Source organism: Ursus americanus, chromosome 12, assembly GCF_024610735.1.
Source record: "Ursus americanus isolate L20-20 chromosome 12, mUrsAme1.1.p, whole genome shotgun sequence".
Classification (NCBI taxonomy): domain Eukaryota; kingdom Metazoa; phylum Chordata; class Mammalia; order Carnivora; family Ursidae; genus Ursus; species Ursus americanus.
Genome location: NC_142138.1, coordinates 4,285,541 through 4,307,631, shown reverse-complemented (window position 1 = coordinate 4,307,631; position 22,091 = coordinate 4,285,541). Strand labels below are relative to the sequence as shown.

General features: G+C 39.8%; 1 protein-coding gene across 3 annotated transcripts in view; it reads right to left on the bottom strand.

Annotated features, from left to right (window-relative positions):
• NASP (nuclear autoantigenic sperm protein) overlaps positions 1–22,091 on the bottom strand; it is a 39,719-nt gene that overhangs the window by 5,997 nt on the left and 11,631 nt on the right. For 2 of the 3 annotated variants that reach the window (XM_087865850.1, XM_045799674.2), the window contains exons 2-6: positions 10,539–10,589; positions 8,454–8,564; positions 5,612–5,692; positions 4,370–4,479; positions 2,664–3,674 (exon numbers count right to left, since the gene is read on the bottom strand). In XM_087865850.1, the coding sequence (XP_087721976.1) occupies positions 2,664–3,674; positions 4,370–4,479; positions 5,612–5,692; positions 8,454–8,564; positions 10,539–10,589 (1,364 nt within the window). The remainder of the gene's footprint in view (positions 1–2,663; positions 3,675–4,369; positions 4,480–5,611; positions 5,693–8,453; positions 8,565–10,538; positions 10,590–22,091) is intronic. The other variant, XM_045799673.2, reaches the window with a different exon arrangement.

Sequence of the window (22,091 nt, the reverse complement as noted above, 5' to 3'; positions counted from 1 at the left end):
AAGGAATGGTGAAGAGAAAGCTAGGTTAATGAGAAAGCCATTACTTTAAAACAACACTTTCCAACCTGGTAACCTATACCCCAGATATTAATGGGAATGCCCTGATGTCCTCAGTGAAGTGATCTGTTAAAATATTTTCAGAGCTTCTTTGAAAATGGAATCTTCTTTGTAGCATGCCTATTACCATCCTTTGGAAAAAGAGAAACACAGTTTTATACCATTTCTCTGATTTGTAGCCTGTTCAAAGTTAAGGGCACAGAATAGCGCAAAGAAAAATTCCTCTTAGAGACAAAGTGAAGGCAATCTGCTGATTCTTTGGTTATTCTAGCACTCCCACAGGATTAAGTCACGTAAACACTACAGATTGACCAGTATAATCTGTCTGAGCATAGCCAAGGTCTGTGCCTAAAGTTTAAAAACTTTGTTCACTTACCAATTATATCTAGCCATGACATTTAGAAAAGAACAGACCAATTATCGTTAGGGATATAGACAGCCTGAGAGGTGGCAGAAAATGAGACTGTGAGAAAACCTCTGGGGTGCTTGGCTGGCTCAGTCAGTACAGCGTGTGACTCTTGATCTTGGCGTTGTGGGTTTGAGCCCCACATTGGGTGGAGATTACTTAAAAAATAAAATTAAAAAAAAGAGAGAGAGAGAAAACCACTTACACTATTTTTGCAGGCTAGTGCTGCCACATAAATAGAGCACAGAGAGTAAAAGTTTAGGCCTTAGAGCCTGAAAGGTCTGGGTACCTCAGCCCTCCCCTTATTGGCGGTGTGACCAAGGCAAATTACTTAAGCTCTTTCTGTCATTTCTTCATTTGTAAAATATGGAAAACTGTACCTTCTTTATGAGTAGCGTGGTCCCCAGGGCACCTAATAAAAAAAATCCAACTGATGACTCCTAGGCTTTTATAAGTACTTTAAAAAGAGTGACCAGAGGGGCACCTGGGTGGCGCCGTCATTTAAGAGTCCGACTCTTGGTTTCGGCTCAGGTCCTGATCCCAGGGTCATGAGATCAAGCCCCACGTTGGGCTCTGTGCTGAGCACAGAGTCTGCTAAAGCTACTTCCTGCCTCTTTCTCTCTCTCAAATAAATAAATAAATCCTTAAAAAAATAAAGAGTGACCAGAAAGTTTCTGATAAGTGGTGGGTTAAGGGAGGAGATAAAAAGTCACCTTCCTCACTGTGAGATAGGCTTGGGAAGAACATACAGTCATGTCAGATCCAGGGTCTGATTCTACTACTATGACTTAGTGTTTGGCCCTAAACAAGTAACATAACCCCTAAGCCTCCATGTCCTCATGGCTGTAAGTGGAGTAATACTCCTACTACATAGTATTATTCCGGAATAAAAAACAATGTATGTGAGAGAGCTGTACCATGTTGCTTATGATCCAGCTGAATAGTTTTTGAACTGGAGAAATAGGACCTCTCTACGTAGCTTATTATTCAAAGTTCAACTTAAAAGAGCCAGCAGAACTTCTTACTATCTTTGATCACTATCATTAAAGATTAAGACATGGTAGTTTTTTAAAAATTAAAGATTCAGTTCTGTGCTTTTTCCATAAAGAACTCCTAAAACCCCACAAGCAGCCCAATGGTGCTACCATTTAGCCAATTCACTTCTGGTTACCACGCCTGTGCTGGCTGGAGTGCAAGGACCTGCACATAGGTAGAATGTAGTTTACCAGAATGAGCTGCAAGTACTGATAGTGGGTCTTTGAAAATCTAAAACTAAACAGAACTCTTAGTCTGTCAATTATACGAGTGATAACTATTAACTGGAATATACCTGTGGTTATTAATACCAACGTTAGATGAGCCTTACAGACAGTAGAATCCTCAAATGATAGTACGACTCAAGTCAGACGTGCCAATTATGCAATTGGTAATTAGAGGCTTATACATCTTGATGGAAATGAATCAAAATTAGACCAATAATATTACACAAAGCGTCTACACTTTATAACGTTCTAAGTAACAAAAACTTCAGTTTAGCAGCCAAAGCGAGCATGAAATGAGGGGGAAAGCAGCAAGAGGGCTAATGGTTAAGTTTTTTGTTAACTTTTGGAGGGGGCTAATTTAAAACTAATATAAGTAAGCCTCTAAACACTTCCTGAAGACTAAAAGTAAAAGAGGGTCACCAGAATTCTTTCACTGTGGTTAACTGTCTTCATTTAAATGGCATGCCTGCTTAAGTGTACCAATTCACTGGATTCTACTGCTCTAATCCTGCTTCCTAAAGCAGAGAATAGGAACCATGTGAACAGTAAATTAAATAATCCAGAGGCATGCAAGTGAACATCCATTCAGCATTCTCTGCCAGCCTAGCCCACTATTTCCCTACCTACCCCACCAGCCCCCATCCACCTCTATTGGCTAGTATGGTACAAGTTACTGATAGCTAGCCAAGTCTCAGAAATCACAGAGAAGGCCTATTTTGCAGTTAGTAAAAGCGTTAGTTTATAAGCCAGCTGAAGACTTGCTTTTAACTTGCTCAACTTGTCACAATCTTCTTAAACTATCCCCCATTTTCATTTAGCCCTTTCCTAATCCAAAGGCAGACGGAAAATCCTGAATGGAAGGCTGACTTTTACCCATGATTAGTGAGTCAAATCCAGAATGTACTCCACCCACTGCAGCTCTTGCATATCCCGGTTACCTTCACCCTCTTTCATCTGTTCTTCTCTCTCTTGTGTTTCTTCATTAGCGGCTATCTTAACTTTGTCTTCAGGGGGTTTCTCAGTAGCCCCCCGGGCTACCTTGGTCTCAACCCCATCTCCAGCTGCCTCAGACTCTTCTATGGACAGCTTAGTCTCCTCCTGGCTAGGAACCAACTCTACCCTGACTTTCTCCTCTAGTCCTGAGCCATCTTTTGTTTCTGTCGGTCCTTCTGTACTAGTCTGTTGTTCAACAGGAGTCTGACCTCCTGCAGCTGACAGTCCATTGACTGTACCATCCTTAGGGAGAACTGTGGCCTCCTGCCCAGGCTTCTCAGAGACTTCCGACCCAGCTTCTGCAGCTGAGGCCTCTGCAGCCTCTACTGTCACCTCTGGTGACTCTTCAGCAGGAGGCACTTCTTGCCCTACCATCTGCTCAAGAACAGCCTTTCCCGGCTCATTTTCAGAGGCTACTTGCTCCTTTGGCTCATGCCCACCCACATCCACTGGCTTGACTGTTGAATCTACAGGCTCTGCTTCTGCCTCCACTGCAGTACCCTGCTTTTCAAGAGTTGTAACAGGCTGCTCTCCTGAAGCTTCTTCTGGCTTCTCCTCTAAGCTCACAATTACTTCTCCCTGCTTCTCCTGACCTCCTTCTTCTCTGCATTCTTCTTGGACATCAGTTCCACCAACTGAGTTTCCTTCCTCAGCATCTGGTACTTCCTGTTCTGGCTTCCCAGAAGTGACCTTGGCTTCATTCAGTCCTTCTGGTGCTGCTATTTCTTTTGTCTCAGTGGTCTCAGTTAACTGATCTGGAGTGGACTCAACTTTTTCCTGTCGCTCCTCTGCAGGCTCGCTTATATCCATGTCTTCTCTTCCACCCTTCTCCACTTCAGTCTCCTGCTCTTTATCAATTTCAGGCTTTACCAGAGACTGGTCTTCTGGTTTTTTTGCTTCTTCTTTTTCTCCCATGGCGTCATAAACCTGTTCTCTCAACTCTTCCCTTGCTTCCTCTACATGGTTAAAGAACATGAAGCATAAATATGTCTTCGAATTTAGTGATAAAGGCATAAATGGAAACTAAAAACACATTCCCTTTAAACCCTCAAACAGCTTGGCTTAAATTTTAGCAGATGGCCTAAAATTATCTGCCCCCTTGAGAAAAAGCAAAGGGAAAAGTCCCAGATAGCAGAGCAACTTATTGCAAAAGAAACCCAAGCTCCTTAAATGAGATATTGTTTTACTTGAGCATTCTGATTATGTTAAGAGATGCCAAGCTTTATGCTCTCCTCTAAACATTATAAACTCCACCTAATATGTAAAACTCTAGTAGCCAAACTCCGCTTAGAATTTAACATTTAATTTTCTTAGACACAAAAAAATGTAAAGACTCCAAAAGCACTGCTATTAAAATAACTGAGCTGCACAGACTTTTAAAAATTTGCATCAGAAAAATATTTAAGGTTACTATTTATTTAAAATATCAATTTAAATAACCACATTTATTGGGGAAATTAAGTTTTACTTTTATAAAAGCCTGCTGTCAACTTAAGTAATTGGCTATCTGCACTGTAGTCTCTGCCAGATGCAGGTATCACCCCAGGCAACTTAGAAGAGACCATCCAGGATAGGGAGAGCCCTAGTCCCATCACTTGTACACAAGGAATATACGTCGCATCTCCTGAATGTCACATGCAACTCCACATACCATCTATGTTATCATTATTTTCTACCAGAGATTCGTCTTCTGTTTTTTCTCCTTCCTCCTCTTCCACATGCACACCTTCCAGGGCATTTCCCAACACACCATTCTCCATTCTGGGAGAACAAAAGGAGAAAGCACCAAAGATATGATGGCTAGAACCTAACAGGTTTTTTTTTTTCCCCTAAGACAAATTATAGTCCTTTATTACAAAAGCAACAGAAAAGCAATCAAGTGCAGACAATATAAACTGTAAGTATTCATGGAAGAAAAGCAGTGATCAAAACTAATATAAATTAAGGCGGTAAAAGCACTGGGAAAAAAAGCATACCCTTCATCCCCCCCACCTAAAAAACACCGATGACTCTTGTCAAAAGAACAAGATCAATATAAATTCACTTTACAATAGGGCCATGATATTTCCCAAACTTCGCATCCACCCCCATATTTCTTTAGTTGGCTTTAAAACATTCTGGCAAGACGTTCATGAAAAATCAGAATGACCTACAAAATTAGAAAACTTACGAGAACTGAGATGAAATGAGGCACAAAACATTTGCTAGCCTGTGTACCCTCAATATATTTTATTCTGGTTAATCAACTCCAGTGGAAAATGCACAACTTTCCAAAACTGGTTTTATTTACTAGACATTTTCATATGCTAGTGTTTTCAAATTGTCCTTCATTCAATCCCTGTTAAGGAGGACTGTTTTGTGCTGAGAGTGCTTTTAAAAGTTCTCTCTCTATATTGGACTTATGGTCCAAAAATAAATTATGACCATTCACTAATAGAAAAGATCTCTGCTTCTAAAGACCCCAAAGTCAAAACCCAAGCGTAGGTTTACTCTGAATCAAGTGCATTCCAAAACTTCCATCAATATTTCATGTTCCTGCTAAACTCCCTTTCTTAGTAAAACCAGTCTCACCCAGATCATATGAAATTGCAAAGCTAGTAAATAATCTTGGCAAACAAGTTTTTACATAGGCCGTTAATGTGATATAAAACACCCTACTTAAAAACTGCAGTTTGAGGGGCACCTGGGTGGCTCAGTTAATTACACGTCAGACTGCTGATTTCAGTTCAGGTTATGGTTGCAGGGTTGTGAGATGGAGCCCCGCATCAGGCTCCTGCTCAATGGACAGTCTGCCTAAGGATTCTCTCCCTCTCCCTCCACCCCTCCGCCCCCACTCGCTCTCTCTCAAATAAATCTTAAAAAACAAAAAAACCCTGCAGCTTGAAAGACATACCTTGCCAACTCCAGAAGTGATTTCCCATAGAAAAAGAAGGCTTCTCCACACTCATTAGCTGTCTCTCCATACTTCTTACCTCTACAAAGAGAATAAACATGTAAGATCTGAATTAACGTCTACTCTAAAATACTTATTTCTAGTTCTTTAAATTATAAAATGACATTTCTCCAGTGACACATTCTTCTAGGAAACCAATAGTCCCCCCTCCTCTTGCTTTCAAGTCAAGGTCAAAGGGACTTTAAAAAAACAATGTATGGGGCACCTGGGTGCCTCAGCTCAGGTCTTGATCTCAGGGCCATTGAGTCCAAAGCCCCATGTTACGGAGTGGCTGGGTGGCTAAGCTGTCCGACTTCGGCTCAGGTCAAGATCTCAGGGTCCTAGGACTGAGCCCTGTATGGGGTTCTGCACTAAGCAGGGCATCTGCTTGTCCTCTCCCTCTGCCCCACCTCCCACTCATGTTCCCTTTCTCTCTCAAATAAATAAAATCTTTAAAAACAAACAAATAAGGGGCGCATGGGTGGCTCAGTCGATTAAGCGATTAAGCGTCTGCCTTCAGCTCAGGTCATGATCTCAGGGTCCTGGGATCTGAGCCCTGCATCGGGCTCAATGCTCAGCAGGGAGCCTGCTTTTCCCTCTCCCTCTGCTGCTCACCCTGCTTGTGCTCTCGCACGTTCTCTCTCTCTCAGGTGAATAAATAAAATCTTTATTTTAAAAATAAATAAATAAATAAACACACACACAATGTATGAAGTTAATATATTGCCTAGTCTTTCTCTCTATATAGATGTAGCAAGTGACATCAATTTGCTGCAGTTATAGTATATAATCTCAGAGCCAAACTGCATTAATAGGTATTTCTCCTTCTATATGGTGAGTGGCAGTATGGGCCCAAACAGTTAAAGGACCTTTGGCAGGGACCTAAAGGATAAGGTATATGGAAAAACATCGTGTTATTAGAGATAAGAACTTATTCTCTGGAGTCAGACTGCCTGGGTTCAAATCCCATGTCTAAACCTTAACCAGCTGTATAAACCTCAGACTCAGTGCCTTGGTTTTCTCATCTATAAAACAGAAATGTTAAGAACTGTTCAAAATCTGTTGTAAGAACTGAATTAATAATGCCTGTAAAAGTATTTAAAACGATACTTAGAAATACAAACAGTATTTTTAAGATTTTATTTTTTTTTAGGTTTTATTTATTTATTTGACAGAGACAGACAACCAGCGAGAGAGAACACAAGCAGGGGGAGTGGGAGAGGAAGAAGCAGGCTTCCAGCGGAGGAGCCTGATGTGGGGCTCGATCCCGGAACGCCGGGATCACGCCCTGAGCCGAAGGCAGATGCTTAAAGACTGCGCCACCCAGGCGCCCCAGAAATACAAACAGTATTATATATGTTTTAGCTATTAATATCTAGACAGGGAAACAAATCACAAGTGTGATAAATGAAAGAGGAGGTACTTTAGGTAGAGTAGAGACTAGTTTTTATGGAGGAAAGGATTGGCAGAAGTCATGCGAAGTCAGGCCAGCTAATGGCCTTTACAGCCTAGTGAGATTAACTACAGAAACTAAGCCCAGAGTATTATGATGAGGGTCATGTTTAAGTATAATCTACTAGATTAGAACAGTGCATCTCAAATGTTCCCAAGATATCCTTAAAGGCAGGACAGTGAAAATACCGATCTCTAGATATCTGGTAAGAAAATAAGCTACGAAGTATGTTTATTGTGCTTATTCTTTAAAACTTAGATTTTAGCAGTTTACACTATAAGAAATAATACATTTTTATTATAAAAATACCTAAATACTTAGCATCAGATAAAATTTGCACCCTACTCATAACATACCACAGGGTATCAGAGCCTCAGTTCCTCTGGCCCAGGTGATGACAAACTAAGAGGCCAGAGGCCAGGATTTAGACAAGAGATTAATGCAGACATCCAGAATTAAGATTCTGTTCTAGATGTTGGGAGAGGGAATGAAGTTGGGACAAGAATGGACTGACAGGACCCTGACTAACTGAATAAGAAGGAATGAAGAAGCCAGAGGCTTTTAATCACGGTGAACCTGAAACCTAGTTTTATTATAAGGAGGATTTCTTCAATTCAACTGCATATAACATAATCAACCCATTAGGGAACACGACTATCTTCAACTGCTACTGGTAATAGGATCTTAGAGGAAGCTAGCTTAAACCAGGTCACAGGCTGAAAAGCTACGGCTTCAGGATTTAACTTACACTTTCTCTCTCTCAGTTCCAGAGACACATTGAAGTCTTTGGTTAAAATAAATCACTTTCGAGGCACTAAAGCCAACCTGTTTTCTCACAATACAGATACATATATGGCCATCTAGTGGTAGCTGACAACTTCCAAACAACTGCTAACAATCTGAAAAATGCTGTACTAACATGAGCATTAGTGCTAGGGTGACCAACCATCGTGGCTTGCTTGGGACTTTCAGGAGTTCCCCAGACACAGAACTTCCAGTGTTAAAATTAGAAAAGTCCCAGACAGGGGCACCTGGGTAGCTCAGTCAGCTAAGCGTCCAACTATTGATCTCGGCTCAGGTCTTGATTTCCGGGTTATGAGTTAAAAAAAAAAAAAAAGTCCCAGAACAAAGTAGGATGAGTTGGTCACCCTAATTAGTGGTGACTGGAAAACAAACTACCTTACTCAGGAAAAGAAAAGAGATTGCTCAGTGATATTCAAGTCTTATCGTTAGTTACAGGAGTAAACTGTACATGAAAAATATCCAATCTTTTAAACCTCTCCCCCCCCCCCATAAGACAACCTTTTAACAAACACAATATAGCACATCATAGTAAGACACAGTACTTACAGAAGACTAGCTGCTTCCTGGAATGCATTGACAGCTGCTGGAATATCCCCCATCACCAGATGTTTCTGTCCTAAACCCAACAGTTTCTTAGCTTCATTATCCACATCCAGACTGCAAGAAAAATGATTTTTTTCAAATGTCAAATACTTTTTAAAATCAATGTTTTTTGAATACCTGTTACATTTAAACCATTGTATTTTAACTTCTTTAAACCTTTGACCACTCCAGCAAGGCTTAGCTAACTCATATTTATCACTATAAAAGCAAAAGAAATCACAAAGCAACATTCAAGAGCTTTACTAGATTATTTTCTCTTAAAGGTTTATCTACTCACAAAGCCTATATTGTATGTTACTATAAATATTTACTAATTAAGCAACAAACAAAAAATCATGAAAGAACCATAAATTCATACAGCAAGTTGTACTACCTCTAAGAAAAATAAATCAAGAAACATTAGGCAGACAGCAAAAGACAGTGATCTCAAATCAAGACAATGTGGAACTGACATAAAGGCAAATAGATGAAATGGAACAGAGTACAAAAACAGATCCACACAGAGGACTACTTGAAATTTTGACAAAGGTACCAAGACAATTCAATGAGGAAAGAATAATCTTTTCAATAAGTGGTGCTGGAGTAATGGGATATCCACATGCAAAAAAGTAAACCTCAACCTTATTATCACACCACATACAAAAACTAACTTCAAAAGTCTTTTTTTTTTAATTTTTATTTATTTGTCAGAGAGAGAGAGCACAAGTAGGAAAGCAGGGGGAGCTACAGGCAGAGGGAGAAGCAGGCTCCCCACAGAGCAAGCAGCCCTATGCGGGACTCGATCCTAAGACTCTGGGATCATGACCTGAGCCAAAGGCAGACCCTTAACCCACTGAGCCACCCAGGCGTCCCTGGATTACTGAAAACCATAAAACTGGGGCACCTAGCTGGCTCAAGTCTGTAGAGCATGAGACTCTTGATCTCAGGGTTGTAAATTTAAGCCCACATTGGCTGTACAGATGACTTTTTAAAAATATATTATACAGGGGCACCTGGGTGGCTCAGTTAACCGTCCAACTACTCTTGGTTTCAGCTTAGGTCATGATCTCACGTGTTGTGGGATCGAGCCCCGAGACAGGCTCTTTGCTCAGTGGGGAGTCTGTTTAAAGATTCTTTCCCTCTGCCCCCGCCCCACTGGGGTGCTGACAGTGAATAAATCATATATATATATATATATGCACATTTATTTTAAAAAATGAATAAAAACGTGCAGATATTCTGCAGAAGGATTAAAGAGAATTTAGAATAGTGACTGTCAACCTAAGTGAACTTACGAATGATCAGGCAGTCGTTTTTCTTTTTAAAACACACAAGCCTGAATTCTATCTCAAGCTTAACAAGTAAAATCTCTAGGGATGCAACCCATAAATCTACCTTTTGGATAGGCATCCCAGTTAACTATCATGCTTGCCTCTGGTTAAGAACCATAGTCATATCAAGATGGGGAAGTTATGTGGAAGTAGATGTGGGCCCAACATAAAATTTAAAACTTTTAAATTAGAATAACATAAAATTGAAAATGACCACCTTACAAAATAGAGATCTAAATCAGTAGAAGTATTCAAAGAAAGAACAGGTTAGCATTTGACAGGCATGTAACAAGTAAGGAGCAGAACTAAGTAACTTCAATTCTAATATTTTAATCAAATGTGAAAAACCTAAAGACATCGTTGTCAGGACTCCATACTTTAAATTACACATAAGTACCTTAATATTCAGTCTTAACTGTTATCTATTAAAAATAATACTGCCCTTTGGGGTGCCTGGGTGGCTCAGTTGGTAAAGTGTCTACCTTTGGCTCAGGTCATGATTCCAGGACCCTGGAATGGAGTCCTTCATCAGGCTCCTTGCTCAGTGGGGAGTCTGCTTCTCCCTCCTGTCTGCCCGCCACTCCCCTGCTTGTGCTCCATTAAATAAATAAAAACTTTTAATAAATAAATAAAATGAAAATAATACTGCCCTTAAATTATACAGTTCTTAGTTTACGTTCCAGACACAAATCTAACTGTACTCTGTAAATAACCTCACCTCTCCACTTTATCTGCAGAGGTAGAAGGAGCAGGAGCATCGTCTTCAATCCTGTAATGAAAAATTAAGGGGAAAAAATTTAAAATGAAGGCTATTTTAAGCCTGAGAATTAAATAAATTAAGAAAAATATAAAGCCATAATAGAGCTAATCTTTACTCATTCAAATATCTGTTAAATGCTTATGTGCTAGGCATGAGATATACTACAGGGAACAAGACGGTCGCGTCCTAGCTTTGAGCTTATGATCAGGTGGAAAGAGTGAAGTATTTGTTATAATGTAGCATATGCATTCCTGAAAAACCTCATATTCTGTTAAACTCACTAAAAATAAGGTTTATGTTCTTTAAAAAAAAAAGCAAAATTTCTAAGAACATTCAGTTTTGAAAAGTTTTAATAAGTATGTTTAAAACATTTCAGGGGTGACTGCATGGCTCAGTCAGTTGGGCATCTGCCTTCGGCTCAGGTCATAGTCCCGGGGGTCCTGGGATTGAGTCCCACATCGGGCTCCCCGCTTGGCAGGGGGCCTACTTCTCCCCCTCCCTCTGCTCCCCCTGCTTGTGCTGTGAATAAATAAAATCTTGAAAAAAACATTCATAATTGTATTTACTGGGAAGACTTAGAAATAATGACCAACTCAATAGCAATGAGTATTCCACCCCTAGGCACCCAGACTATACTCCTAAAAATCCATTTTCCACTAAAAGGAACCAAGACTCCATGAAAAATAATAGATTCTAAGCTGGGGCAGGAGAAGTACAAAGGTGAGTTTGGCTTTCATGCTAGAAAGCAATGAAGCTATATCTAATATGATGAAGAGTCATATATACTTACAGTCATGCCAAAAGGAATTATAAAGACAATATGGGGAATCCAGGAAAAAGCAGAATATTTTATGTCATTTTTGCAACTTTTCTATAAATTTAACATGTTTCATAATAATGTACAAAAACATTAAAAAGCACACTCAAGAGCCAGCCTGAATAAAATTCCACTGGTCAAAGGAAGTGTCAATTTGCAACAAAAATAATAACTACAATGATTGAAAACTTCAAATATATTTAAATCAATGAGTTCTCAATTATATAAACAAAAACAAAGAACTCTATTAATTAGCTTTGGAGAATGATAGGAAACCACTGCACTATTTTGAAAATTGGTAAAAAGGAGAACCTGGGTGGCTCAATCAGTCAACAGCATCTGCCTCTTGATTCTGGCTAGGGTCATGATCTCAGGGTCATGGCATCGCCCTGCATCAGGCTTCGGGATCATCAGGGAGTCTGCCTAGGATTCTCTCTCCCTCTCCCCCTCCCCCCAGTCATGTCCTCTCTAAAATAAATGTATCTTTCCTAAAATTTTTTTTAAATTGGTTAATAACGTGAGAAAAATTTACAATACACTTGTATTTGCAATTTCTTTACAATACAGTTGTACTTTAGATAGGTTTTAAGACATGGCTGATTTAAGTTACTATTTGGGAACCCTATAGATTGACCCCATGCACTTAGTATTCCTTGGCATTTTGGGGGGCTCTCTGCTTGGTGGGGAGTCTGCCTCTCCCTCTGCCTCCCACTTGTGCTCTCTCTCTCTCAAATGAATAAATAAAATCTTAAAAAAAAAAAAAAAAATCCTTGGCATTTTTACTTGCCCTATCACCACTTTCACATATATCCCAAAGGTAATACCCAGATAAGGACATATATCATTTCTAAATGTGTCCTCAAAGCAAGCCAGATCTCAAATGAGAGCTGAGAATGTGGTTAACTGGTGAAATGGAGAGGGGCGCCTGGGTGGCCCAGTCAGTTAAGTGTCTGACTCTTGATTTCAGTTCAGGTCTTCATCTCAGGGTTGTGAGTTCAAGCCCTGCATTGGGCTTCACGCTGGACATAGAGCCTACTTAAAAAACAAACAAAACAGGTGAAATGGAGACAAGTACAGTGGGGAAACCTCACTACAAGTACTTTACTACCAAGTATTACTTTGAACTGCAATACATACCGCAAGAATGCTAGAAGTATGAGAATAGAAGCTATAGAAGATAAAAGGGCTCTCTTATGTAGACAACTATTGAGAACTCTCCAAAAGGTTAACAACAACACAAACAGAATGGAGTCTATTAGTTTTCTACAGCTGGACTTTCTTCTTGTTTAGCTAGCTATAATGAATTTATGAAGAGATAAGTAACACATGCAATATGGCTGAAAACAAATGATCAATGAAAAAAACAGCTTACTCCCAGGACAAACAGAAACTAGAAGAATTTGTGATCACCAAACCGGCCTACAAAAAATATTGAAAGGGGTCCTCTAAGCAAAGACAGAACCCAAAAGTAACAGACCAGAAAGGAACAGAAACAATATACAGTAACAGTCACCTTACAGGCAATACAATGGCACTAAATTCCTATCTTTCAGTAGTTACCCTGAACATAAATGGGCTAAATGCCCCACCAGACACAGGGTATCAGACTGGATTAAAAAAGCAAGACCCATCAATATGCTGTCTGCAAGAGACTCATTTTAAACACAAAGACACTTCCAGATTTATAGTGAGGGGTGGAAAACCATTTATCATGTTAATGGTATCAAAAGAAAGCTGGGGTGGCAATCCTCGTATCAGACAAATTAGATTTTAAACCAAGGACTGTAGTAAGAAATGAAGGAGGACACCGCATCATACTTAAAGGGTCTATCCAACAAGAAGATCTAACAATTGTAAATATTTATGCCCCTAACATGGGAGCAGCCAATTAATAACAAAATCAAAGAAACACATCGACAATAACACAACACTAGGGGACTTTAACACCCCCCCCCCCACTGAAATGGACAGATCATCTAAGCAAAAGATCACACTGGACCAGATGGACATCACAGGTATATTCAGAACATTCCCAAAGCTACAGAATACACATTCTTCTCTAGTGCACATGGAACATTCTCCAGAATAGATTACATCCTGGGTCACAAATCAGGGCTCAAGAGGTACCAAAAGATTGGGATCATTCCCTGCATATTTTCAGACCACAATGCTTTGAAACTCGCACTCCATCACAAGAGGAAAGTTGGAAAGAACTCAAGTACATGGAGGCTAAAGAGCATCCTACTAAAGAATGAATGGGTCAACCAGAAAATTAAAGAAAATTTTTAAAAATTCATGGAAACAAATGAAAACGAAAACACAACTGTCCAAAATCTTTGGGATGCAGCAAAGGCGGTCCTAAGAGGGAAATATATAGCAATACAAGCCTTTCTCAAGAAACAAGAAAGGTCTCAAATACACAACCTAACCCTACACCTAAAGGAGCTGGAGAAAGAACAGCAAATAAAGCTTAAATCCAGCAGGAAAAGAGAAATAATAAAGATCAGAGGAGAAATCAATGAAATAGAAACCAAAAGATCAGTAGAACAAATCAACAAAACTAGGAGCTGATTCTTTGAATTAGTAAGACTGATAAACCCCCTGGCCAGACTTATCAACCCAAATAAAAATCATGAATGAAAGAGGAGACAGATCACAACCGACACCAAAGAAATAAAAACAAATATAAGAACACATTATGAGCAACTATATGCCAACAAATTAGACAATCTGGAAGAAATGAATGCATTCCTAGAGAGGTAGAAACTACCAAAACTAAACTAGAAAGAAACAGAAAACCTGAACAGACCTATAATCAGCAAGGAAATTGAAGCAGTAATCAAAAATCTCCCAACAAACAAGAGCCAGGGCCAGATGGCTTCCCAGGGGAATTCTACCAAACATTTAAAGAAGAATTAATACCTATTCTTCTGAAACTGTTCCAAAAAAATTGAAATAGAAGGGAAACTTCCAAACTCATTTGATGAGGCCAGCATTACACTGATTCCAAAACCAGACAAAGACCCCACCAAAAGAAGAATTATAGACCAATATCCCTGATGAACATGGATGCAAAAATTCTCGCCAAAATACTAGCCAATAGAATCCAACAGTACTTTAGAAGGATTATTCACCATGAACAAGTGGGATTTATTCCTGGACTGCAAGGATGGATCAACATCTGCAAATCAATCAATGTGATACACTACATTAATAAAAGAAAGGACAAGAACCACATGATCCTCTCAACAGATGCAGAAAAAACATTTGACAATGTACAGCATCCTTTCTTGATTAAAACTCTTCACAGTGTAAGGATAGAGGGTACATACCTCAATATCATAAAAGCCATCCATGAAAAACCCACGGCGAACATCATTCTCAATGGGGAAAAACTGAGAGCTTTTCCCCTAAGGTCAGGAACACAGCAGAGATGTCCACTATCACCACTGCTGTTCAACATAGTACTAGAAGTCCTAGCCTCAGCAATCGGACAACAAAAAGAAATAAAAGGCATCTGAATCGGCAAAGAAGCCAGAACTCTCACTCTCTGCAGATGATATGATACTTTATGTGGAAAACCCAAAAGTCTGCACCCCAAAACTGCTAGAACTCATACAGGAATTCAGTAAAGTGGCAGGATATAAAATCAATGCACAGAAATCAGTTGCATTTCTAAACCCCAACAACGAGACAGAAGAAAGAGAAATTAAGGAATCGATTCCATTTACAATTGCACCAAAACCATAAACTACCTAGGAATAAATCTAACCAAAGAGGCAAAGGATCTGTACTCAGAAAACTACAGAATGCTCAAGAAAAAAACTGAGGAAGACACAAGGAAATGGAAAAACATTCCATGCTCATGGACTGGAAGAACAAGTATTGTGAAAATGTCTATGTCACCTAGAGCAATCTACACATTCTATGCAATCCCTATCAAAATACCATCAACTTTTTTCACAGAAATGGAACAAATAATCCTAAACTTTGTATGGAACCAGAAAAGACCCTGAATAGCCAGAGGAATGCTGAAAAAGAACACCAAAGCTGGTGGCATCACAATTCTGGACTTCAAGCTCTATTACAAAGCTGTAATCCTCAAGATAGTAAGGTACTGGCACAAAGATAGACACATCGATCAATTGAACAGAATAGAGAACCCAGAAATGGACCCTCAACTCTATGGGCAACTAATCTTTGACAAAGCAGGAAAGAATATCCAATGGAAAAAAGACAGTCTCTTCAACAAATGGTGTTGGGAAAATTTGACAGCCACATGCAGAAGAATGAAACTGGACCATTTCCTTACACCATATACAAAAAAAGACTCAAAATGGATGAAAGACCTAAATGTGAGACAGGAATCCACCAAAATGCTAGAGGAGAACACAGGCAGCAACCTCTGTGACCTCGGCCGCAGCAACTTCTTCCCAGACACATTGCCAAAGGCAAGGGAAGTAACGGTAAAAATGAACTATTAGGACTTCATCAAGATAAAAAGCTTCTGCACAGCAAAGGAAACCAGTCAAGACAACCAACAGAATGGGAGAAGATATTTGCAAATGACATATCAGATAAAGGGCTAGTATCCAAAACCTATAAAGAACTTATCAAACTCAACACCCAAAAAACAATCTGATCAAGAAATGGGCAGAAGACGTAAAGGGACATTTCTGCCAAGACGACATCCAAATGGCCAACAGACACATGAAAAATTGCTCAACATCACTCAGCATCAGGGAAATACAAATCAAAACCACAATGAGATACCACCTCACACCAGGCAGAATGGCTAAGATAACAAGTCAGGAAACGACAGATGTTGGCGAGGATGCGGAGAAAGGGGAACCCTCCTACAGTGTTGGTGGGAAAGCAAGCTGGCGCAGCCACTCTGGAAAACAGTATGGAAATTCCTCAGAAAGTTGAAAATAGAGCCATCCTACAACCCAGCAACTGCACTACTGGGTATTTGCCCCAAAGACACAAATGTAGTAATCTGAAGGGGCACGTGCACCCCAATATTTATACAACAGCAATGTCCACAATAGCCAAACTATGGAAAGAGCCCAGATGACCACCAACAGATGGATAATGAAGGGGGGGGGCGTGTGTGTATAATGGAATATTATACAGCCATCAAAAACTGACATCTTGCCATTTGCAACAATGTAGATGGAACTAGAGGGTATTATGCAAAAGTGAAATAAGTCAGGCAGAGAAAGACAATTATATGATCTCACTGATAATGTGGAATTTGAGAAACAAGGCAGAGGATCATAGGGGAAGAGAGGAAAAAACGAAACAAGAAGAAACCAGAGAGGGAGACAAACCATAAGACTCTTAATCTCAGGAAACAAACTGAGCGTTTCTGGATTGGAGGAGGCTGGGAGGGATAGGGTGGCTGGGTGATGGACACTGGAGAAGGTATATATCGTGGGGAGCGCTGTGTATTATAGAAGACTGATGAATCACAGACCTATACCCCTGAAACAAATAATACATTATATGTTAATAATTAAAAATTTAAAAATAAAAAGAAAAAATAGCTTACTCAATTCAATATTTAAATCTAATAGACATTTTAATTTTAGTACCTCCTGTGTGCACTGGAGACAGTCTCCAACCGAACAGTTAAAAAAGCAAAGGGGTCGGGGGGTATCTGGCTGGCTCAGTCGGTAGAGCAAGGGACTCTTGATCTCCGGGGTCGTGAGTTCAAGCCTCACCTTGGGTATAGAGATCACTAAAAATAATAAATAAAAAAAGCAGAGGGGACAGCTTGTTCAGAAGCACAGAGAAAGACAGAAGAGATTAAATGACAGGTAAGGATTAACTGTACTGGAGTCTCAGTCCTAGAACATGCTTTAAAGACCAAAAAAAAATTTTTTTTTAAGTTGTCAGTTACTTTCAGCAGAATCCAAACTCTTTGCTTTCAACTCCTAATCCTTTTGTGAATATTATATTGGTCAACAAGTTTGATGAAAACCCTAAGGAATGGGGGAAAAACTCAGCTGAAAATAAACAGAGACTTCATTGCTAAAGCCATAGGGATGAGGCACAGTTTAAAAGGCAGTACTTCTAGATACAGGTAAGAAAGCAAATAAACTGCCCAGAAATCTGGAATGATGGCCTTGGATCCTTATTACAAACAATTTCTGTCATAGCCAGTTATGTTCAAATAGCTTCACTAAGGATTTACTTTGGCCAGATTCTAACACAAGCTTCTCAAATTACCTGTGGTTAAAGGACCAGATTTTTTATTTCTGGTGTACAACAGATGTTTTTTGTTTTTTTTTTAAACAATCATGCCTTGCTGTTTATTTTTTTTTAAAGTAATCCTTACACCCAACATGGGGCTCGAACTCACAAACCCAAGAACAAGAGTCACACGCTCTACCAATGGAGCCAGCCAGGCACCCCAGCAGATGAATTTTTATTAAATAACGCTTACTCCAAATTTTTATACTTACCTCTTTGTAGACCAGTAACAAACAGTTCACAAACCAATGTTAGTTTACAGATCACCAATACTAGTCTACGGACCATGCAATGTGGGAGTAACACAAATGTCCAAATAAAATAAGCACTAAAAACACACGTAAATGTGTATATACATGCTACAAATACTGAGGCACTCCAGTGGCAACAAAAATACACAAAATGTTTTATACCCCACATAGATGAGGGGTTATACTATGCATCTTTCACTATTAGCCATGATGGAAGTTAACAGGTACCAGATTCACCCTCCCACCTCAAACAGCTAAAAAAAAAAAAAAAAAAAAAAGGCCAAGAATATGAACAGAAACATGAAACATCAGTTTTCAAACACTGAACAGCTAGCAGCACAGGACACTGATCTGAGAGAAGGGAAACAAATGAGATAAAAACAAAAATAGAGGGCGCCTGGGTGGCTCAGTCGGTTAAGTGTCTGCCTTCCGCACAGGTCATGATCCCTGAGTCCTGGGATCAAGTCCCAACAACAGGCTCCCTGATCAGCGGGGAGCCTGCTTCTCTGCCCCTCCCCTGGCTCGTTCTTTCTCTCCCTCTCTCTTCTCTCAAATAAATAAACAAAATCTTTAAAAAAAAAAAAAAAACCAAACTGAACTTCAGGGTGCCTGGATGGCTCTGTCAGTAAAGCAATGGATTCTTGATTCCAACTCAGGTCATGATCTCAGGGTCATGAGACTGAGCCCTGCCTAAGGCTCCACACTCAGCGTGGAGTCTGCTTGAGGTTCTCCCTTTCCCTCTGCCATTCCCCTCCTCTCTCTCTAAAATAAGTTTTTTTAAAAAATAGAACTTCATGAGTATGAAACACTAAGCAGACTAACATACATGTGGACTGGAGTCCCTGCAGGGATAGAGGTGGGAAAGGAAGTATTTAAAGGAATAGAGGAAAATATTTAAAGAAATGATAGCAGAGGCACTGGGGTGGCTCAGCTGGTTAAACATCTGGGCTCGAGTTGTGGTCCCAAGGTCCTGGGGTCTGGCCCCACATTGGGCTCCCTGCTTGGTGGGGAGTCTGCTTCTCCCTCTCCCCCTGCTCATGCTCACATGCTCTCTCTCTCAAATAAATAAATAAAATCTTAAAAAAAAAAAAAAAAAGAGGGGCAACTAGGTGGCTCAGTCTGTCAGTCTGTTAAGTGTCTGCCTTTGGCTCAGGTCATTATCCCAGAGTCCTGGGATCAAGCCCTGCATCGGGCTTCCTGCTCAGTGCGCAATCTGCTTCTCCCTCTCTTCCTGCCTGCTCGTGCTCTTCCCCCCTCAAATAAATAAAAGTTTTTTTTAAAAAAATGAAATGATGGCAAAAACAAACACCACAGAAACAATAAACAATAAATTTTAAAAATGAACGATGGCAGAGAACTTGCCAATTTTGATGAGAAGCATAAAGCCACAGATCCAAAAATCAACAAACCCCAAGCAAAAGAAACATGAAGAGAAACACACCAAAGTATTTAATGTCAAGTGGCTGAAAACCAATGATAGATAAAAAAACCACAGGGGTGCCTGGCTGGCTCAGTGAGCAGAGCACCTGACTCTTGATCTCAGGGTGGTGAGTTCAAGCCCCATGTTGGGCAAGACTACTTTAAAAAAGAAAAAAAAAAAGGGGGGTGCCTGGGTGGCTCAGTCGTTGAGCCTCTGCCTTCGGCTCAGGGCGTGATCCCAGGGTCCTGCGATCGAGTCCCACATCAGGCTCCTCCGCTGGGAGCCTGCTTCTTCCTCTCCCACCTCCCCTGCCAGTGTTCCCTCTCTCACTGGCTGTCTATCTCTGTCAAATAAATAAATAAAATCTTAAAAAAAAAAAAAAGATATAAAATCAGGCAAAGGAAAAAAAGATACTTACAGTAAAATCATAGTAACAAATATAACAATGATAGCCAACCTCGTTATAAACAATGCAAGTCAGAAGACAGTAAAGCAGTATTTTTAAAATACTGAAAGAATCATCAACCTATTCTAAAGCTGATGAAGTTAAAGCTTCAATTATAAGAAATAAATCCTCTTCTTTCCTATTAAAGAGAGGATTCGCCACCAATAGGCAATTATGAGAAAAAATGTTAAAGGAAATCTAGACAAAGAGAAACATCTGGCTGGCTCAGCTAAGGATCTGCCTTAGGCTCAGGTCATGACTGCAGGGACCTAGGATCAAGTCCCACATCGGGCTCCCTGCTTCTCCCTCTGCCTGCTGCTCCCCAGTTTCCCTGCTTGTGCTCTGACAAAAAAATAAATGAGTTCTTTAATTAAAAAAAACTTTTAAAAAAAGGAAATCTTGGCACAAGGAAAGTAATACCAGGGAGAAATTTGGATCTACGTAAATAAAAAGCATTGACAATGGTAAATGAGGGCAAATGTGTAACATTCTTTTATTTTTTTAATCTGGTCTTTTGAACTGTAATGAACATTTGGATCATTTCTAGTTTTTAGCAATTATGACAGCTGATGTGAACATTGCTCTGTATATATTCTGGTGGACAGCTGCACATTTCTTTTTACTACAAACTGAAAAGTGAATCAAATTATAGGTGTTTTAAAGATTTTAGAAGCAAAAACAAGCATTCCCAAAGTTATTAACATATAAATATTTTAGCAGTAAAATCACAGACGGAAACATTTCTAAATAATTTAGCAATAAAATCACATACAGAAACATTTCTAAATAACTGGTTTTTAAATAAGCTTTCTCCATAGCAGGTTTCTTTTGAAAAGCAGTTACCTTCTGTTAAAATATCAACTTTATCTTAGGGCACCTGGCTGGCTCAGGTGGCAGAGCATACAACTCCTGATCTCCAGGTGGTAAGTTCAAGCCCCATGCTGGGCACAGAGCTTATTACTTTAAAAACAAAAAACAAAAATCAACTTTATCTTGAACAGATTGTTTACTTTCAGATATCTGCTAGTGGGTTTACTACTGACAGCCATTGTTTTTATCCTCCTAATGGGTCTGTTAGAGCTGGCAGTACAAGCTATAAACAGAAGTGTCAATTCTGCTATTTTCTTGCTATTTGTTTATGCTTGCATTATCACCTTCAATTCACCATTTCTAAGCAGGAATCTTTTAAACAATGTCCATTTTGTAAGAGCTAGTTTAAACTGGAAAAAAAAGTCATATCCGGACTTATTGTGGCAATCATTTAGCAGTATATATACAAATACTGGATCATTATGTTGCACACCTGAAACTACTGTCAATTATATCTCATTTTAAAAAATCCTAATCTTTAGGGGTGCCTAGGTGGCTGAGTCAGTTAAGCGTCTGCCTTTGGCTCAGGTCATGATCCCAGGGTCCTGGGATCGAGCCCTCCATCGGGCTCCGGGCTCAGGGGAAAGCCCGCTTCTCCCTCTCCCTCTGCCTGCCACTCCTCCTGCTGTGCACTCTGTCAAACAAATAAAATCTTTAAAAAATAAAAATCCTAATGTTTAAAAATATTTCATAAATAAGGCAACTGTCATACTGTCCATCTCTATATCATTAAAGCTTAATTCTTCCCTAATTTGGAGAACACATCCTTAAACTGTAATGTAAATTCCAAGAACTGGACTTTATCCTTCTAACTTTCCTTGTCCCACTTTCCATCAGAAGATGTAACAAAGGGGGGCGCCTGGGTGGCACAGCGGTTAGGCATCTGCCTTCGGCTCAGGGCGTGATCCCGGCGTTGTGGGATCGAGCCCCACATCAGGCTCCTCTGCTATGAGCCTGCTTCTTCCTCTCCCACTCCCCCTGCTTGTGTTCCCTCTCTCGCTGGCTGTCTCTGTCTCTGTCGAATAAATAAATAAAATCTTTAAAAAAAAAAAAAAAAAAAGAAGATGTAACAAAGGAGCAAGGCTGGACGGGTATACAGGAGCCAGATTATTTTGTTTTAATGCCACCTAAGACTTTAAATTTTTATTCTGAAGTGAGTCACTGAAGGTGTTAACATGATCAAATTTATTTTTATATACTCTAACTGTAGTATGAAAGATATTTTGAAGCAGATAAAATTAGAAACAAAAAAAATCCATAATAACATTATAAAAATAACATTTGTAGGGGCTCCTGAGTGGCTCAGTCGGATAAGCGGCCAACTCTTGGTTTCAGCTCAGGTCATGTTCAGGCCCAGTGTCAGGCTCTGCTTCAGATTCTCTCTTCCTCTTCCTCTCCCTCCAGCTCTCACGCCTGCATGCTCTCTCTCACACGGGCGTGCTCTCTCTCC